General features: G+C 41.9%; 3 protein-coding genes across 3 annotated transcripts in view; all 3 read right to left on the reverse strand.

The window, feature by feature from the left end:
- The window catches only part of znf827 (zinc finger protein 827), a 789,732-nt gene that overhangs the window by 9,863 nt on the left and 760,071 nt on the right, over positions 1 to 19,798 (reverse strand). The gene's annotated exons all lie outside the window — the stretch shown is intronic.
- LOC147846927 (putative C-type lectin domain family 20 member A) lies at positions 8,050 to 10,521 on the reverse strand. The gene has a single exon (XM_087236553.1). It carries the CDS (start codon positions 10,513 to 10,515, stop codon positions 9,796 to 9,798), a length of 720 nt encoding a protein of 239 aa, XP_087092679.1. The 5' UTR covers positions 10,516 to 10,521; the 3' UTR covers positions 8,050 to 9,795.
- LOC147846928 (putative C-type lectin domain family 20 member A) lies at positions 13,190 to 17,002 on the reverse strand. Its single transcript, XM_087236552.1, has 2 exons — positions 15,586 to 17,002; positions 13,190 to 15,363 (listed from the first exon to the last, which is right to left on the reverse strand). The coding sequence occupies exon 2, from the start codon at positions 13,931 to 13,933 to the stop codon at positions 13,211 to 13,213; it is 723 nt and encodes a 240-aa protein (XP_087092678.1). The 5' UTR covers positions 13,934 to 15,363; positions 15,586 to 17,002; the 3' UTR covers positions 13,190 to 13,210.

The raw sequence follows: 19,798 nt of genomic DNA on the forward strand, positions 1-19,798 counted from the left end.
AATTACAGCATAGTTAACATATTAAACAATCAGCAACAGGTTTTTGATACATTTGATTCACACTTTAAAGTTAACAAAGTGGTCTATTATTTTGCATTACATGGCTCTTTGGAATTTTGATTTGTCAATCAGAACAATCTATTATTCCCCGATAAGAACCGTTGAAACTAATAAGTATATTCTTGTACATATGTATATATAATACAGTGTGGGCTAAATTCAGATAATTTTTACATTTAAATGATAAGTAAAGTTAATAAAGTTATTATAGCTTTATTATAAAGTTATTATATATAATTACTTGTCTGTTAATTAAGTTTTCATATTTAATGTTTTCTTTTTATTTACAGTTGTGAATTGCATTTTGAGACCTTGATCTCTGCTCTGCCGACTGTTGAATGTTGAGAATTTATTTTAGTAGTTTGAAATACTGTAAGAGAAATAAGTCTGTAAAATGACAGAATGTACTGTCAGTTTAATACAGGGTTTTTGTACTGTAACATACAATACCAAGTCAATATGTTAATAAAAATGTTAAAGAGCCCATATTATGGGTTTTTGAAAATTCCCCTTCATGTAGTGTGTAACACAGCTCTAAGTGAAGTGAAGTATCCAGCTAAGGCTTAAATCTGTTAGTGTACAGTGTTTAAAACGGTTGATTCATCTATAAAAGAGTCGACTCATAGTGCTTCAAACGAGTCGCCTTGATACCGAGTCATCAGGTGTTTCGCTATGACGTACGAACGAAACCAAGTTATTCACGTGCACGAACAAACCCGGGAGATTTCAAACCTGAGGCCCCGCCCTCTGACGCAGTAAAGCAGACACACACACACACACCCACAAACACACGCAAACAAACATGCCGGTCGATTGAAGTCACACTGCAGATGGATATTATCGAGCCTCTACCCAAAGATGAAACCTCAGCATTATAGCCAAGCAGTTGGAAACTACTGGAAACTTCTGCAAACTACATGCTACAAAGAATACTTCATCTGCGTTTGTTAAAGGAAGGATCAGTAAAGAGTAACTTACTGATGGATGTCAGGATGGGTTTCTTCTTCCATTTCTCAAGTGTAAGTACAAGCGATTAAAGTTGTTGCCTCGTTGACTCTAGCTTGCAAATGTATTTAGTTGTGATTTATTACTTGTAACCGCGTGTACTGTATCAGGTTAACTGGCTATATTCTCTTATCGCGTGCTGCTTTGTTTACGGAGCTCCGTGGACGAGGGTAGTGTGTTTGTGCGTGCGCTGTCGTCCGGAGGTATGTGTGTGTGTTTGTGTGTGTGCGCGCGTTGTCGCCCGGAGGTCTGTGTGTGTTTTTGTGTTTGTGTGCGCGGACGATGGCAATGTGTGTGTGTTTGTGTCTGTGAAAAGAGCATAGTGAGACAAGCTTGGATATCTCCTCGACAGTTTTTGGAGTTTTTGCTCAATGAAATTAATCGTCTGAATTTTCAAGTCCATCGACTGTATTTACATTGACCCACTGGCAGCTAAAATCCACGGCTACACTATCGAGCGTGTATGAACGTTCGAGGTTACTAAAGTAACCCTTCGTTCCCCGAGGAGGGGAACGGAAGCACTATAAGTGGATTTGATTGTAAAATCCACGCATTGGGAGGTTCGGTTCAGAAGCTACTCGTCTGAAAGAGTATTGAACGGGCCAATTAAGAATGAATTGGCAGCGCAAGCCTGCGCAGGTGAGCGGCATAAGCAATCAACTGAGTATATAAGCTCACCTGGCGCCAGCAGACGCTATCCTTTTTAAGCTGAAGAGACTTTCAACAGCTAAGGGACAGTCATTATGGCGACGGAGTATAGTGCTTCCGTTCCCCTCCTCGGGGAACGAAGGGTTACTTTAGTAACCTCGAACGTTCCCCTTCGGGGGGAACTTCAGCACTATAAGTGGATTTGATTGTAAAATCCACGCATTGGGAGCCCATTGAAAGCGCCATAATGACTGCACCTTACCAACACCCCCGATGAGGAGATAATCAAGCAAGCGTGACGCACCCACATCATGGGGGGCGCAGTCCTCCAACGTGTCCCTGGCCCTAATTTATCCTACTTCAACAGAAGTTTTACGGATTTATATATATTTTTTGGGAAGTCGTGAGCATCTAGATAATTCTAGGAAAATACGACAGTACGTTGGGAAGCGTGCAATCCCGATAGGGAGGACGCTGCGGAGGCCATCCGTTACCCAAGGGGGGATAGATGGCAGAATTTACATATGGACTAGCCCTAAAAAGGGGGAGTACGCATAGCAAAAGAGTGGTTAGCGGGGAGGGAAGACACGGGTCCGCCCAGGGGGGGACTTAACCGTGGCGGAATAAGCATATGGGATCGCCTAGTGGGGATCACGCATAGCAGGCACCTTTACCCAAAACGCGGGCTGACCAGCGGGCAGACCTATAACGTAGTGGGCCAGCAAGTGACTCCTCCGCTGAGTCAGTGCTGGGGGCCACGGAGGAATCTGCAGGGCTACCTGACGGGGAACTTTACTGACAGATAAAAAGGCGCACGTATCTCCGTGTTAGGGAAAATGGCGCAGCAAGCGTGTTTCAACACCCTACCGAATTGTTTCCTCAATCACCAAGGGTTACCTAATACCCTTGAGGAAACCGGCTCCACTCGCAGATGTAAAACCTTGCAAATGTGTTGGGTGTCACCCAGCCCGCAGCTCTACAGATGTCTGTTAGAGGGGCGCCGCGTGCGCGCGCTCGAGAGGATGCGAAGCTCCGAGTGGAGTGCGCACGCGCTCTCGGGGGACGCGGCTCATCTCGGCTCTGATAGTGAAAGAAGGCATCCACAATCTAGTGGGAACTTATTTCGGTACGGCACTTCCCTGCTGCCGACCGCTATAACAGACGAAGAGCTGCTCAGATGATCTAAACTCTGAGTGCGGTCCGGATAATACGCAAAACGCGAACTGGACAATAAAGAAGGGCTGGGTCTGCCTCCTCCGAGGGCAGCGCTTGCAGGCTCACTACCTCGTATTAAAACGGAGTGGTAGGAACCTTGGGCACATATCGCGGGCGGGGTCTCAGGACGTGAGAGAAGCCAGCCCAATTACAGGCACGAGTCACTGACCGAAAAATGCCTCCGGGTCCCCGACCCTCTAATCGATTTCAACGCGACCAGCAGAGCTGTCTTCAGGGACAGAAAGATACTGAGTCGAGGATCGAAGGGATCTGACGCGGCTTGTGTAGCGGGGGCGAGATCCTAAGAGGGCATGAGAGGGGGCGGGGTGGATTAATTCGCTTAACGCCCCTGAGGAACCGGATGATGAGGTTATGCGTTCCCACGGTGCCGCCAGCCACCGCGTTATGAGAGCGGAGATGGCAGCCACGTAACCTTGAGTGTGGAGGGCGACAGCCTGCTCTCCAACTTCTCTCGGCGTAAAGAAAGCACAACGCTGATCTGGCAAATTACGGGGTTCTTCTCAGCGAGAGACACACCATTCAGTGAATAGACTCCACGTCAGGGCATAGGCGCGCTCGGAGAGAGGGCTCTAGCCCGAGTGACGGTATTAGCCACCGCAATCGGAGGTTACCTAAGTCTTTCTCGCGTCTAAAAATCTCTTCAAAGATCGGCGAGGGTGCCAGGTGGTGCCCTGTCCCTGAGAGAGTAGGTGCTCTCTCGAAGGGACTGCCAGGGGAGGGCTATCGCGAGGGAGAGCTCTGACATCCAGGTCCGGTTGAGCCAGAGGGGCGCAACCAGCAACCTGTTCCTCGTCCTCCCTGACCTTGCACAGTAACTGCGCGAGCAGGCTCACTGGGGGAAACGCGTATTTGCGCGTGCCCCGAGGCCAGCTGTAAGCCAGTGCATCCGTGCCGAGAGCACTCGGTCAGGGAAAGAACAACTGGCAATGAGCGATCTCGGGGGAAGCAACAGATCGATCTGGGCTTCCCCGAATCGCGCCCATATCAGCTGAACAGACTCGGGGTGGAGTCTCCATTCTCCAGGACGCAAGGCTGCCGTGAGAGTGCATCGGCTGCACGGTTGAGCTTGCCTGAATATGAATGGCGTGCAGCGATTTCAGCCGCGGATGACTCCAGAGGAGCAGACGGCGGGCGAGCTGAGACATGCGGCGAGAGCGCATACCCCCTATACGGCTGATATACGCCACCGCCGCCGTACTGTCCGTCCTGACCAGCACGTGTTGCCGCTCCAGCACCGGAAAAAAACGGTGGAGAGCGAGGAACACTGCCAACAGCTCCAGGCGATATGCCAATGCAACTGGGTACCTTTCCACAGGTCCGCAGCCGCATACCCGCAACGCACAGCCCCCCAGCCCGTGTTGGAAGCGTCTGCTGAAACGACAACAAGACTGGACGCCTGTTCTAGAGACACCCAGGCCTGTAGGAACGAGGGGTCGCTCCAAGGGCTGAGGGCGCGGCGACACAGCGCAGTAACAGAGACTCGGTGTGCGCGCGCGTGCCATGCGCGTCTGGGGACTCGATCGTGATCAGCCAGTGCTGAAGTGGTCTCATATAGAATAATCCGAGCGGCATGAAGCGGCTGCGGATGCCATATGCCCCAGGAGCCTCTGAAATAGTTTCAGTGGGACCACTGTTTTACTGTTGAGCTCTCTCAGACAGTACAGCATCAGCTGAGCGCGCTCTCCGGAGAGGCGCGCTGCCATGGTGACCGAGTCCAACTCCAGCCCGAGAGAAGAGATCCTCTGCACGGGGGCGAGTTTGCTCTTTTCTCGGTTGACCTGAAACCCCCACAGGTGGAAGTGCCAGAGCACTTTGTCTCTGTGCATAATCAACTGCTCCGAGAGATGGCAAAAATCAGCCAGTCGTAAAGAAATCGAGTATGCAGATGCCCGCGAGCCGAAGGGGCGCTGAGGCACCCTCCGCGGGCTTGGTGAGGACCCGCGGAGACAGAGAGAGCCCGAAGGGGAGGGCTTTGTATTGCCAAGCTCGACCTTCAAACGCAAACCGCAGAAACTGTCGGTAGCGAGGAAGAGTGGAGACATGGAAATACACGTCCATCAGGTCTAATGCTGCAGACCAACCCAGAGGACGAACGCACCGGAGGATGCGCTTCTGCGTGAGCATTCTGAACGGCAGCTTGTGCAGGCAGCGGTTCAAAACGCGCAGATCTAGGATTGGCCGTGACCCACCGCTGTTTTTGGGCACGATGAAGTGTGGGCTGTAAAACCCGCTCTCCATCTCGGCTGGAGGGAGCGGCTCGATTGCATCCTTCGCCAGGAGGACAGCAATCTCCTCTCGCAAGACAGGGGCGGACAGGGGGCTGACCCTGGTGAATACACACCCGTGACTTGGGGGCCGTTTCGCGAACTGAATCGCATAGCCGAGTCTGATTGTGCGTATGAGCCACCGCGAAGAGCTGGCCCGCGCTAACCAGGCAGGCAGAGCTCTCGCTAATGGACTCATCGCTACAATCGCTGACGTACCAGCAGTGGGGCAGCGCGGAGTGGGTGTGCTGATCCGGGAAGCTCGCGGGTCCCACGGAAAAGCTGGAGGTGAGATATTTGCTCTCACTCCAAACCCGAGCTCCGGAGGGGAGGCTCGAGGGGTGGGAGAAAGGAGACCGTCCTCCCAGCGCTCGTGAGCCACTGGCGAAACGCACCGAATCTGCAAGCTAGAAAGCATAGCGTCCCAGACTGGCAGATTTCGGGCTGTCACATCTAGGGAAGTGAAAAGTGCCCTTTCATAATGTTTTCATGGCAGTAAAAAGTGCCGTTGGAAATGGGGCCCCGCCCTCCAGCGGGGAAAGAGCAAGTTCCCTCTTCTCCAGATGGCCTGTCCCAGGGGCGCTTCGCGGTTCGTTGCCGGACTTAGCGGCGTTCTGGGCAGGGGGGCTGCCTGCTTCCGAGGTGCCCGACGCGCTCGCTTCGCCGGAGGCGTGTGCGGGGGCGGAGCAGCTCTCGTAGGCGGGCGCCTTCGGCGAGGAGCAGGTATGAATGGCATGGCGGGCGGAGCGGGCTACGGACCGCCGATAAGACATCACCCACCAACTGCTCTCTCACCGCCTTGAATTCCTGGGTGAATTCACAGACAGTGTCGCCGAACCTGGCTGGGGATATGGGGAAGTCAAGAAAGCGGACTTTGTCGACTTTGCGCATATCAGCCAGGGGTGGCGCTCCTGGACCACTAATGTGGACATCGTCCTCCCCAACGCACACGCAGCGGACTCAGTAGTCCGAAGAGCTAAGTCGGCGGCGGTTCGAAGCTCGTAAGCCTGGGTTGGACCCACCCTCGTGCAGCTCGGCCAGCGCCTGCGCTTGGTAGCGCTGGTAGGTGGCTATCGCATGCAAGGCGGAAGCAGCCTGGCCCGCAGCTATGTAAGCTCTAGCTCCGAGGGAGGTAGATAACTTACAGGCTTTGGATGGGAGACGAGGCGGACCCCACCAAGAAGAGGCGCCGCGCGGATTTACCGCCATCGCGCACTCAACCTGAGGAATCGCCACATACCCCCTGGCTGTTTCACCGTCAAGAGTGGTTAGGGTGGAGGAACACGCAGCACGAGCAGAAAAAAAGTGCTTTACAAGACCGCGTGAGCCTACTGTGCACCTCCGGGAAGAAGGGAACGCCCCTCTAGTCGGTCCGGCCGCGGAGCTGGGGGATAAACCATCTCCAACCCACGGCCGAAGCAGCCCGGGAAAGCACGGCTAACATGTCCGTTTCAGGATCCGTAGTGACAGCGCTCACCAGCCCGAAGGGGGCGAGCGGGTCTGGATCATCATCGGACAATGAAAGCCCACCCTCCGATGCCGCGGTGGACATCTGGTCTCCGGTGTCATCGGGCGTAAGGGCTACCATCTGTTAGACGGATCGCTTCCCCCGCCCGAAGCTTGGATGGAGCGCTTAGAGGAGCGGGAGGTCCGCGGGCCCGTGGGCGACGGATTATCTCTCGCTGAAACCCTCAGATCTGCCCGAGTGCCCGCTGCAGAGCAGGGGACAACTGGGGTGGTTCGCCCTTTTGCAAAGGCTAACCGCGATCTTGCGCAACAGTCATGGCATCGCAATGACGACATGAACTGCCCGCGAGCAGCGCATTAACATGCTGGACCCCCAGACATGTAACGCAGTGCCCGCGCCCATCATCCGAGGACAGGAAACCACCGCATCCAGAAACGCACAGTCGGAGCGCCGTCCTGATAAGGACGTGCTGCACGACTGTGTTGCTCTTTCTGTGAAGTTTGCAACTTTATACGCACCGCTCTGGAGGACCGGACCCAAAGAACGCCAGGCAAGGGAGAAACCCAGCTCGACCGTCTGCCACTGCGTGTACACACTCTGGACCGGGAGAATGCTCTCGTTCGCTCAGAATCGCTGGTCACAGCAGGAGGAACCCTCATCGACTCGATCAGAAAGTCTCTGAAGCAAAAAGGATAGCGTCTGCTGGCGCCAGGTGAGCTTATATACTCAGTTGATTGCTTATGCCGCTCACCTGCGCAGGCTTGCGCTGCCAATTCATTCTTAATTGGCCCGTTCAATACTCTTTCAGACGAGTAGCTTCTGAACCGAACCTCCCAATGCGTGGATTTTACAATCAAATCCACTTATAGTGCTGAAGTTCCCCCCGAAGGGGAACTGTGATTACTTTTATATTGCTGATTAGCTGTTGTGCATTTTACTCTCTGACTGAAGGCAGTCGACCAATCGCAACAGGCTGTCATTGGTCCAATCAGCGCAGATTAGCTTCGCGCTAAGGAGGGGTTTGGGAACAAATGAATCACTGGACGATTCATACGGGAGTCGCTGGGAGAATTAGGTAAAAATAAATGCAGATTATGAGACCATGAAAGTGTTTTTTGACCTTGCATGCATATTAGACTGTTGTTGGAGACCCTTACAACCAAGATATGACCCTATTTCATGTATAATATTGGCTCTTTAATAAAAGTCACTTTTTCAAACTTTTCTAGGTTAAAAGATGTCGGAAAGATGCAAGTCCCATAATTCCAAAGCATAAATAAATTTGGAAGGGATGGGGGTGGGGGAACTGCTAATTTACTGATTTTTTACAGTTCAAAACTGTAAAAAGTTTTTTTTTTTTTTCAGGAAGTAGCCTAGTCATGTAAAAATTAGAAAAATGTACATCTAATGTAAAATACAGCCCTTCAGTCTTATACAACAGCCCTCTTCATCACATCAGGCTGCTGATAAGCCTGCCCAGCTTTATTCCGCTAAAACAACTACATTATTGCCTACTTGATGGCTCATTTATCAAATTTATCAAACTTGTTTTGGTTCTATTCTGCTTAATATATAACGCCAACAGTGCTGTCAGTCACAACATTGTCATTCTCATATGCTGAAAGTCTGAAAAAGTCTCCTAATGGTCTTTTTGCTGGAGTATCTAAAACCTGCATTAACAAACTTGCTTACAGTTTTTAGAAAATCCAGCATTAACACTTTATTTTGATGCTCCATTTGAGAATCAGTTGACTGTCTGCTTAATATCTGCTGATACTGCTTCTTCAACAGACATTTAACTGACCATAAGAAACTTTGCAACTACATGTCAACTTACACTAACCTTAACCTTAACTCTAACCCCAACCCAACAGTCCACTTGTAATCAAATAAGAATTAGTTGGCAGCGTTTTCAGCTTATGCTCCACAGCTTTGAAATACTCTTTATGGCACAAATGTCTACTCTAAATCTTTTATTTTAGAATGACAATTGCTTGATTACTCATTTAATTTTGCATTATTTGATGTATATTTGTTGTAATACTTTGGAAGGTTTTAGAGCCCAGGAGAAGTTATGACATGTCTGGCATGTGTGCTTTTATCTGTCTGTCATGTAATGATTTTGCCTTGCTTGAACCAGTTAAGTAGCATTTATTTATTTTTTTTTTTTTTTGCTGAAAATGTAACTGTAAAGACTGTAAAAGTATGTAAATTGTAAGTGCCTTGCATGATGGAATTTGTAAAACATGAAACAGGCGAGGCAGTGGCGCAGTAGGTAGTGCTGTCGCCTTACAGCAAAGTCGCTGGTTCGAACCTCGGCTCAGTTGGCGTTTCTGTGTAGAGTTTGCATGTTCTCCCTGCCTTCGTGTGGGTTTCCTCTGGGCGCTCTGGTTTCCCCCACAGTCCAAAGACATGCGGTGCAGGTGAATTGGGTAGGCTAAATGGTCCGTAGTGCATGAGTGTGTAAATGTGTGTGTGGATGTTTCCCAGAGACAGGTTGCGGCTGGAAGGGCATCTGCTGCGTAAAAACTTGCTGGATAAGTTGGCGGTTCATTCCGCTGTGGCGACCCCGGATTAATAAAGGGACTAAGCTGACAAGAAAATGAATGAATGAATGAATGAATGAATGAAAGAGGCAAAATGATACAGTATGATTTATATTATATAATATAGTTAGTCGATTATTACTAACAATTTGCCAATATCAAAAAAGTTTGACAGCATACATTTATTGCAATAGAATAAAAAGAAAATCAGGTATGTAAACTGAAGATTGGTGATATAAGACCAATGTGACCAAATTGTAAGTAAAAATCCATATAAAAAATAAGAGAAATAAATATTATTTGAAATTATACCAACATACAAAGTTGTATTTACAAAGAATTTTCTTTCAAGAATATTAACACACTTGAATATTTTTGACCTGTAGTCTATATTATAGTAATTTCAATTGTGTATTTTTGATCACAGTTTGATATTTCTCTACTATTCCACAGCAGCACAAAACAACTTGCCAAGAAAATACAAACAAACGTTAACTACATTTTAAACCAACCCTTTAACAATTTATTATATTTTATTGTTTTCCAAAAATCCACAAATTTTGTATTTTCAGATGCAGAGGAAGTTGAGCTTCTCCTCACAGTCTCTGTTCTCCCACTTGTCAGTTTTCGTGTTGCGAGCTCCACATCGATAGGGCTGAGCTGGACACTTTGGCAGTGAGATTTGAGAGTCTTGTAGAGTTTTGTTGTTGACCCAGAACCATTCACCAAGCAGAAAGCGCAGACCCGTCCACACACTTACTGTCTGAAACTCCACAGTCACTTGCTTGGCCAGTTGTAATTGTCTGTCGGTGGTCAAACTGGCCAGATCACTATAGTGAGACCTGCAATGCAGTAGAGCCTCCTCCCATGTCTTCTTCTCTTTAACAACAGTAAACGAGATGTTGTAGCAGAAGAAAGGAATTAATGAATTACAGTTTACGGTCAGCCATTTGACATTGGTGATAACACAGCCTTGACGTCCAAAAATGTAAAGATTACTGGGCAGACCGACTTCCCAATTTGAAAAAGAAAACGGGGTGCCATCAGACCACAGAAACTGCTTACTGTTGGATGTATACAAGCCGATCCATATATATGTGTAATTTGCTAGATGTATCAGCTTGTTTTGTTCTTCTGGACTTGAGACGGTTGACAAGTCTGTGTAATGTGTCCTGCAGTATTTTTGAGCTTCAGTCCAGGTGCTATAGCTATTCACATAATAATGCTGTCTGATCAAAGCTTTAGTCCGTCCACAGATGACAATCAGGAGAACGATGGAGAGTTTCATCTTTCCTGTGAGATGCTGAAAAGTCTTGTGTTGTATAAGAGATGATGAAATGTCCATTTTATGGATAAAAAATTTGAAATATACGCAAATAAATGTAAGGAGGTCTCGATATATCCACACCCAGATTAACCAGAACATTTATAATCGCATATAAACTTATGTAAATATTTTTCGTGTTTCCACTCAAATTTTCATATGGAAATTTCTTAATCTACATTGATAACAAAATGTGATGAGACAAACAATTCTCTTAATAAACCTTTAGTTTAAGGAATTCAATCTTTCTCATGTTTAATGCTTTAAATATTCAAACTGAATCACTTAAACTCTATCTATCTATCTATCTATCTATCTATCTATCTATCTATCTATCTATCTATCTATCTATCTATCTATCTATCTATCATTGGTAACCCTTTACAATAACAGTACATGAATTATGATGTGTTAATCATGTAAACTAAGCATTACTTTATTATGAACTAATGAAAATTTTATGTACGCTCTAATCATGAACTAACTTTAAATACATCATGAGTCACCTGAGTTTATCTGTGAATAATGGCTACCTTAATTACTTTTTAGTACATGTTTAATAACAATAACAACATATTAATTAACATTTAAGTTTAAGCTAAATGTAACCAGCATGAACTCATTAGCTGTTAATGTATAATTATGTCATGACTTTACTTAGAGGGGCACATAAACATTAACTACTTATGAACTCCTGTGTTTAAATGGTTGATGTGGACAGAAAACTTGTTTTATTGTTATTCAGTGTAAACGCACTAGATGGACGTAAGGAGTTCATGAGTAGTTTTGAACATTTTATAAATATGTTAATGATGATGTGCCCCTCCAAGTAAAGTCATGATATAATTATGCACAAACATATCATGAGTTTATTATGGTTAAATAAAGCATTAAGTAATGAGGTAATTACTATTACCTAGGTAATTACTATAGGTATTAGTTGAAATAGAAACCAGAGAAGGAATGGAGCAGAATGTAACAAATGAGCACGCTGAAAATATGGTAATTGCAATACATTCTTTGTATTGACTACAAAGAATGTCTTGACTAGGGAATGGTTTTACAAAATGTTTCTTTGGGTTTAAATTGGAAGAAAATATGCAGAGCTGGGGTTATGGTTGGATAGGAACCAAAGATCAGAGGTACAATTCTGTTGCCAGGGTCTGTTGCAAATTACAGGACTCATTCCTTCTATTTATTTAGAAAAACTATTACTTTTGCAGTTTGTGAGTGCATGTGGAGGATGGGAGATTATTGATTGATCTAGGGGTTTCTGTGTATATTTAAAAAGAAAATCCAAAAGCATTAGTATTTTTTAAATTTAGATTCTTTTTTTAATATTTATTCACTGAACATAGAGAATACATGTAATTTTCCAATCTAACATGCGTTTCATGTTGAAAGGTCTTGCATTTGTACAAAGCTACAAACTTGGAAACCTGCAAACTACACATTTTTGCAGTTATAAAATAGAAATGACTGGTTGACTGTAGAAGTCTACCACACTAAATGCTTAGTGAAAGTAACTTTTACAGTGTGTGTGAATAATTTGTGCACATAAAAGTATTAAAAATTTAGGTATGAATTATTATTATTAATATGTTTAAATATATGTATGGTATATATTTTTGGTAACTAATTGTGAAGCATTCATAACTAAGTTAATGGTTTGGTAAAAAATACAAGGAAATGTACCCACTTGTGTGTTTCTTAACCAATATTTCAGAACATTTAGGGAAAAGGAGCAAATAAATCTAGTGTAGATAATTGTTATATAATAAGATGAAACAGAGTAATACACTTGCATTGCTAATCAAATTACTCCATCAAATATGGGATTTCAAATCTGTTTTTAAAATAAGTATGCATTTATGGCCTGTTTACCCTTATTATTCATCCTCAAATTTAGTAACAACGGAAGTCGAGGTTCTCTCCACAGTCTCTGTTCTCCCACATCTAAGTAGCTATATTGAGGGCTCCACAGCGATAGAGTAAAGCTGGACAGGTTGGAAGTTGCACACCCAGCCCAGCACTCTTCATCCAGTACCACTCTCCAGCAACAAAGCAGAGACCTATCCAGATACTCGTTTGTCCTGCTAGATTACTTTTAACTGCTCTCAGTTGCTGTTCAGTGGTCAGAGTGGCCAAATCAGTGTAGTAATCTCTGCATTACTCATGAGCTTCATCCCATGTCATTTTTTTCCATCACCAAAGTATTCAAATAGCAAAAGAAAGATTATTTCCACATCCAAAAACATCCCATCCTGTGCCTTCAGCTTGTACACATTTGAAATCGCTGCTTGTGTCAAGTTAACCTGATTTCCAGCAAGTGTAGTTTGTCTGTAAGTCCCCATCAGACCATATAAACTAGCTCAGGCTTTAACTGTTGTTCCCAGCATTGATTACAGACGATTATGTTCCACAGTACTAGAGACAGTGGAAAGGTCTTTGTTATATTACCTGCAATAAGACTGTGCCTCTTCCCAACTAAGGCTACCAGTTACAATAACATGGACTTGTGTGACTTTTGAAAGTCCATATGGCATGATAATGCAAAAAAAAAACAACAACAAAAAAAGCTACGTTATATATCAACCTCTAAATAATTACGTTTTTATTATTTGATTGTTTGCTAAAATAAAATCCACAAAGTATTTTTTTAGATGCAGAGGAAGTTGAGCTTCTCCTCACAGTCTTTGTACTCCCACTTGTCAGTTTTTGTGTTGCGAGCTCCACATCGATAGGGCTGAGCTGGACACTTTGGCAGTGAGATTTGAGAGTCTTGTAGAGTTTTGTTGTTGACCCAGAACCATTCACCAAGCAGAAAGCGCAGACCTGTCCACACACTTTCAGTCTGAGACTCCACAGTCACTTGCTTGGCCAGTTGTAATTCTCTGTCAGTGGTCAAACTGGCCAGATCACTATAGTGAGATCTGCAGAACAGCAGGGCCTCTTCCCATGTCATCTTCTCTTTAATAACAGTAAATGAGGTGTTGTAGCAGAAGAAAGAAATTAATAAATTACAGTTTACATTCAGCCATTTGAGATTGGTGATAACACATTGACCTCCATACGTGTAAACTTTACTGGGCTGACCAACATCCCAGTTGGAAAAAGAAAATGGGGTGCCATCAGACCACAGAAACTGCTTACTGTTGGATGTGTTCCTATACAAGCCGATCCAAATGTATGTTTGATTTGCTAGATGTATCAGCTTGTTTTGTTCTTCTTGACTTGAGACAGTTGACAAGTCTGTGTAATGTGTCCTGCAGTATTTTTGAGCTTCAGTCCAGGACCTATAGCTATTCACATAATAATGCTGTCTGATTGAAGCTTTAGTCAGTCCACAGATGACAATCAGGAGAAGGATGTAGAGTTTCATCTTTCCTGTGAGATGTTGAATAGTCTTGTGTTGTATGAGATGATGAAATGTCCATTTTATGTATAAAAAGTTTGAAATATATGCAAATAAATGTAAGGAGGTCTCAATGTCCACACCCAGATTAACCGGAACATTTATACTCACATATAAACTTATGTAAATGTTGTTCGTGTTTTCATATGAAAATTTCTTAATCTACTTTGATAACAGAATGTGATGAAAACAATTCTCTTAATAATTCTTCAGTTTAAGGCATTTGATCTTTCTCATGTTCAGTGCATTAAATATTCTAATTGAATCTATCTATCCACATATTTTCCATCACCAGTATATCTTTCCAGTTAAAAATAAATATATTTACTTCCATTTTAATCCCTAAAAAAATATTTTGCTACTTTGTTAAAATTCACAAAAAAGATCATTTGCAATATATGCAAATAAATGTAAGGAGGTGTCTAGGTCCACACCCAGCATGAAGAGGTAAGCGGGATCAAGTGTTTCTGCTGAATTTCCATAGTTAAATATCTATATCAATTCAATACATTTAAATACAGCAACATATTGTTTTTAGCTGGACATCTCTTTTGGCATCTACTGTATATTATAAAAAGTTAGATCAGATGTTTATGGAATGTAGATTATGTGGGATGCAGAATTTGGAACAGATTAAAGAAAATTGAAATGGAAACCAAAAAGCAATGGAGCAGAATGTAGCAAATGAGCATGTTGAAAATATGGAATCATTGCAATGCATTACGTCTTGACTGGGAAATGGTTTAACAAAATATTTCTTTGGGTTTGATTAGAGAGGAAATATGCAGAGCTGGTGGTATGTTTGGAAGATCTGAGGTACGATTGAGAGGTCAGGGTCTGTTGCAAATTGCAGGACTCCTTTCTATTTACGTTGAAAACTATTACTTTTGCAGTTTGTGAGTATGGAGGATGGGACATTTTAGATTGTTCAATATGTTTATCTGTATATTAAAAAAACAACAAAAACAATGTTTTTATTATTTATTGACTGAACATAAAAATTTAATTTTCCAACATTAATTTCATATTGAAGGGTATTTGCAGGTTTTGCATTTTAATAACTAAAAACTTGAAAACCTGCAAACTACAAATTTTTGCTATTATAAAAAAAGAAATGACTGGTTGACTAAAAGCGTACTACATTCAATGCTTTAGTGATAGTAATTTTTACAATGTGTGAATAAAATGTTTACATATATGAAGGTATTTCACTTTTGAGTATATGAATTATTCTTATTACTGTTTTTAAATATATGTATGGTATATGCATGTTTGAATGAAAAAATAACAAGAGATGTTGCCACACAATACAAAATTATATAAATACTACAACTGCCATAAAATAATATTGTGAAAGAAATATCCTGGATCTTCTAGATGAGAGAACTGCTGGGAATCTGTAACAGCAAAACACACTCTTTTTGGTTACTAATTTTGAAGCATCCATAATTCAGTTCATTTTATGGTAAAAATACTCTAGATCTATCTAAATCTAGTGCAGATAATTATTACATATAAAAATAAAACAAAGTAATACGCTTGCAAAGCTAATTAAATTACTACATCAAGTGTTACATTCAAATCTATATAAAATAAGAATACATTTATGGGCTGTTTACCTCTGTTATCCATCCTCAAGTTTAGTAACAGAGGAAGTTGAGCTTCACTCCACAGTCTCTGTTCTCCCACATCTGAGTAGCTATATTGAGGGCTCCGCAGCAATAGAGTAAAGCTGGACAGGTTGGAAGTTGCACACCCAGCCCAGAACTCTTCATCCAGTACCACTCTCCCGCAACAAACCGGAGACCAATCCAGATACTCATTTGTCCTGCTAGATTGCTTTTAACTGCTCTCAGTTGCTGTTCAGTGGTCAGAGTGGCTAAATCAGTGTAGTGATCTCTGCAGTACTCAAGAGCTTCATCCCATGTCATTGTTTCCATCACCAAAGTATTTAAATAGCAAAAGAAAAATAGACTATTTCCACATCCAAAAACATCCCATCCTGTGCCTTCAGCTTGTACACATTTGAAGTCGATGCTTGTGTCAGGTTGACCTGATTTCCAGCAAGTGTAGTTTGTCTGTAAGTCCCCATCAGACCATATCAACTGATTCAGGTTTGATCTGTTCCTGTGCATACCAATCCAAGCTTGACTAACTCTTGTTCCCAGCATTGATTGCAGACGAATATTTTCCTCAATGCTAGAAACAGTAGAAAGATCTTTGTAATATTGTCTGCAATAAGACTGTGCCTCTTGCCAGCTTAGGCTGCTGGTCACAAGGACATGGACTCGTGTGACTTTTGAGAGTCCACCATGAGTAATCAGGAGAAAAAACAAAAATAAAGTTTCCATTTTTGGCTTTGAATGAAATGCCTCCTTCCAAGTTTCCTTCACAAAGTATTCAATGATCCTCTGGTGTTCAATTAAAAAGTGAGCTCATTCAAAAGACTTGCAAATGAGCAACAACCACAGCAAATACTTCACGTACAAGACTTCTTTCTTTCATTCTTTCTTTGTTTCCTTGAACCAATATTAGTTGTGCTTTTAGTTTTAATTATTTTCACAGATTGTTTAGGCTGTGGTATATCATTAAGGAAACTTTTTTTTTTTCTGAAATGTTCTCTTTTTGGGTGATATACATAAGCTAGCTACTGTGTGTATATATCAGGGCTGGTGACAATTATAGGTTGCACTATGGGCAACCTGAATTCCAGTACTGGTTCAGAAAACATGTTCTATCTCCCTTTCTATTGTATTTTTTATTTGTCAGTTCTGACTCTGAGCTGTTTTGACATTACACTAACACTTACATTAGCTAACACATGTAATGAAAAAGGTTTTTATTTTTAATTGCACTACTAATATATTTATGTAATGTAGGATTAGGCTATTGCAGTCTGAACATATTAGAGACTTAAGTGAGATTGTGTAAGTGTAACAGGATTATTTCGGGTATATTGATTCGACTATATTTTCCTCCAGTTTACTTACTGTTCATATAAAATTGTTTTGTGTTCACAATATAAATGTAAAAAGAGTCTGTAAAGTGACAGTGGTTTCACCTCTTTCCCCCCCCCTTGGGTTAACGTCAAGGTGGTATAGTCCAAGCAGCCATACCTGTTGCACTATTACTTGAGCAGTCTTTTCCACCTTTACCTTGAACTAAGGAGGTATGCTCTACCTGTTCCAAAATGAATTTGGCTCTGGCCATAATTAACAAACACACAAATGCATATTTAAGTTTAATTTTAATCATTTGTTATATTTACTGATGTAAAAACAATTTGTTATATTGTAGAATGTCATTTTTGTTGACAGTGTACATTTAATGTAATGAGCTGAAGCTGCCGATCTTATAATAACATTCTCTGTGTAGGTATGCAGTTATGATTTTTATTTTGACAATGTAATATGTGGATTGTCAATGTTCACATGCTGATTTTTGTAATTGTGAGAGCTAGTTTTCTCATTCCCTTTCCTGTCTTCGCGTCCTTCCGCGGCGCCTCTCGCTCGTTTCCTCCATCTTTCATTCGCCTTTCTTCTTTTCCACCTTTACCTTGAACTAAGGAGTGTACATTTAATGTAATGAGCTGAAGCTGCCAATCTTATAATAACATTCTCTGTGCAGACTGAAAATGGTGTCCTCTCGTCATTCACTACACAACGCAGAGCAAAAGAGAGTACGGTGACATAAAATATAAATCAAAACAATGAGTGCAACAACACACACACACACACACAGTTGTAAAGCTATCTTTACAGGTGCGAGAGTGAAGCGCGAAAAAAAAACTAAGTAGAAGCCAGAATTAACAGAGCAGCAAATTATGCTTTTTGCAACATAAAACATGAACAAACTGCCTTGTTTAATTACTATCATCGCCTTTTGCACTATTATGAACTCTGAATGACGGAATTACTTTCGAACAGAGGTTACATGTGCTGGTGAAGATTGAAGACACATATGAGAGGTTTGTTTTGACTGTTAGCTATATATTTGTGCTGTTTTTTGAATCCAAACATGAGCGTTACTATATTTAGAGGGGCTGTAGCCCCCCAATATTTCTGCTCAGCCCCCCTAAAACTTTTCAGATTAGTTCATAAACTGAATACCAAATTATCGTCTCTGTCCCCTTTAAATTTGATATGAAGACAGCAACAAAATTTGGCTCCGGCTCCTCCCCGACTTTGATTTTAGTAATGGAAAGATCAGATCATTTTACTGACTCGGATCTTTGAGTCTCGTTCATCGAGATAAACAAATATTTTTTCATTTGGTTCAATTTGCCAAAATATTATTAAAATATTATGAATTGCTTCCAAACACATCTACAACTAGCCCAAAAGGTTGATCACACGACAAATAAGTCATAAATACAATCATATGAGGAGAAAAAAACAATATAATGTTTAGCCCTTTTGTCTATAAAGGTATTGTTGTCTCTTTGCTCAGCTCACCTTTTCATGTCCTAAAATGTCAGTGGTTCATTCACGTTACACTGGCGGTCACATATAAAGTCACATATAATCTTAACCAATGTACACCGTCTGAGTCGATAGGAGCCATGACAATTAGTTCACCTTTCAAGTCTTCTGGTTCTTGAGTCGTTCATTCATCACGTGACAGAATGACTCAAACCCGATAGAGGTGATGAACGGTTCAATTCTTTTTCAGGCTCTAAACGCATATAATTGGCCCGTGAGGAATGGATGACTCAGACCCGAAGGAGGACTTGAGAGGTGAATGGATCAATTCTTTTTCCGGCTCTAAACGCACATGATTTTTACGATTACGATTAGCACGTATTTCAACTTGTAGTCTGGACGTCTGTACCTGGGAGTGCCTTGTGACGTCGCTGAGTGTGCTGCATTCATTCATGAGAAAGACTTAGTTCAAACTTTTTCGGTGGATAAGATATAATTCCGATATCGATATATTAAAAACACAGGAAAACTGCCAAGAACACACACAATAGGTGTCTGTACCTACAAATCTCTGCAAACTGAATACGCAAAGTCAATAATTCCTCCAGGCTCTTTTAACTTTTTTTATATATATATATATATATAAACAATACAAAAAAAAATGTATGTTCACTTTTTATTTGTATTTAGCCTTTACAAAAAAGAAATGTAAAAAACTGTCAAAAAACTAAAACTCTCAGACTTGGCTTATTTATTTATAAAAATAATATATAGATAGTTCATGGAGGTTAGCTTGACCAACGTAAACAGAAACTTTTATCAGTGTTTTATATATATATATATATATATATATATATATATATATATATATATATATATATATATATATATATATGCTGAATATTTGACAATTGAAATAATACAAAAATCGTATAATTATGACATCCACATCTTAAAAAAACATAGAAAAAGAATAATAATAATAATAATAGTTCTTAGAGTAGTAAGAACAGTACTTCTGTTAAATAGTTCTTAGATATTTTATATAGTCTATTTATGTCATCTAATATTTTATATTATTTTATATAACACATTTTCATTATTTAACTGATAGAATACCTCTATTGATCATGTTCTATTTCATCAGCTTTGCAATAACCAGATTCCTGATAAATATGTCTGTGAATTTCTTTTTGTAAGCTTGTGCGAGTGCTATATGCCAGTCATGCAGCGAGTTTATGTGTATGTGAGTGTTAATTTGGGTGTTTATGCGAGGATCGAGTTATGTATGTGTGTGTGTTAATGTATGTGCGTTTGTAAGTGGATGTATGCAATATGAATGCATCAAATTTATATGTATATGCACAAGTTTCATACATGTTTTGAACATTCAATAGTATAGTTTTATATG

This window comes from Danio rerio, chromosome 1 (genome assembly GCF_052040795.2).
Source record: "Danio rerio strain M-AB ecotype USA chromosome 1, GRCz13ab, whole genome shotgun sequence".
NCBI classification, from domain to species: Eukaryota; Metazoa; Chordata; class Actinopteri; order Cypriniformes; family Danionidae; genus Danio; species Danio rerio.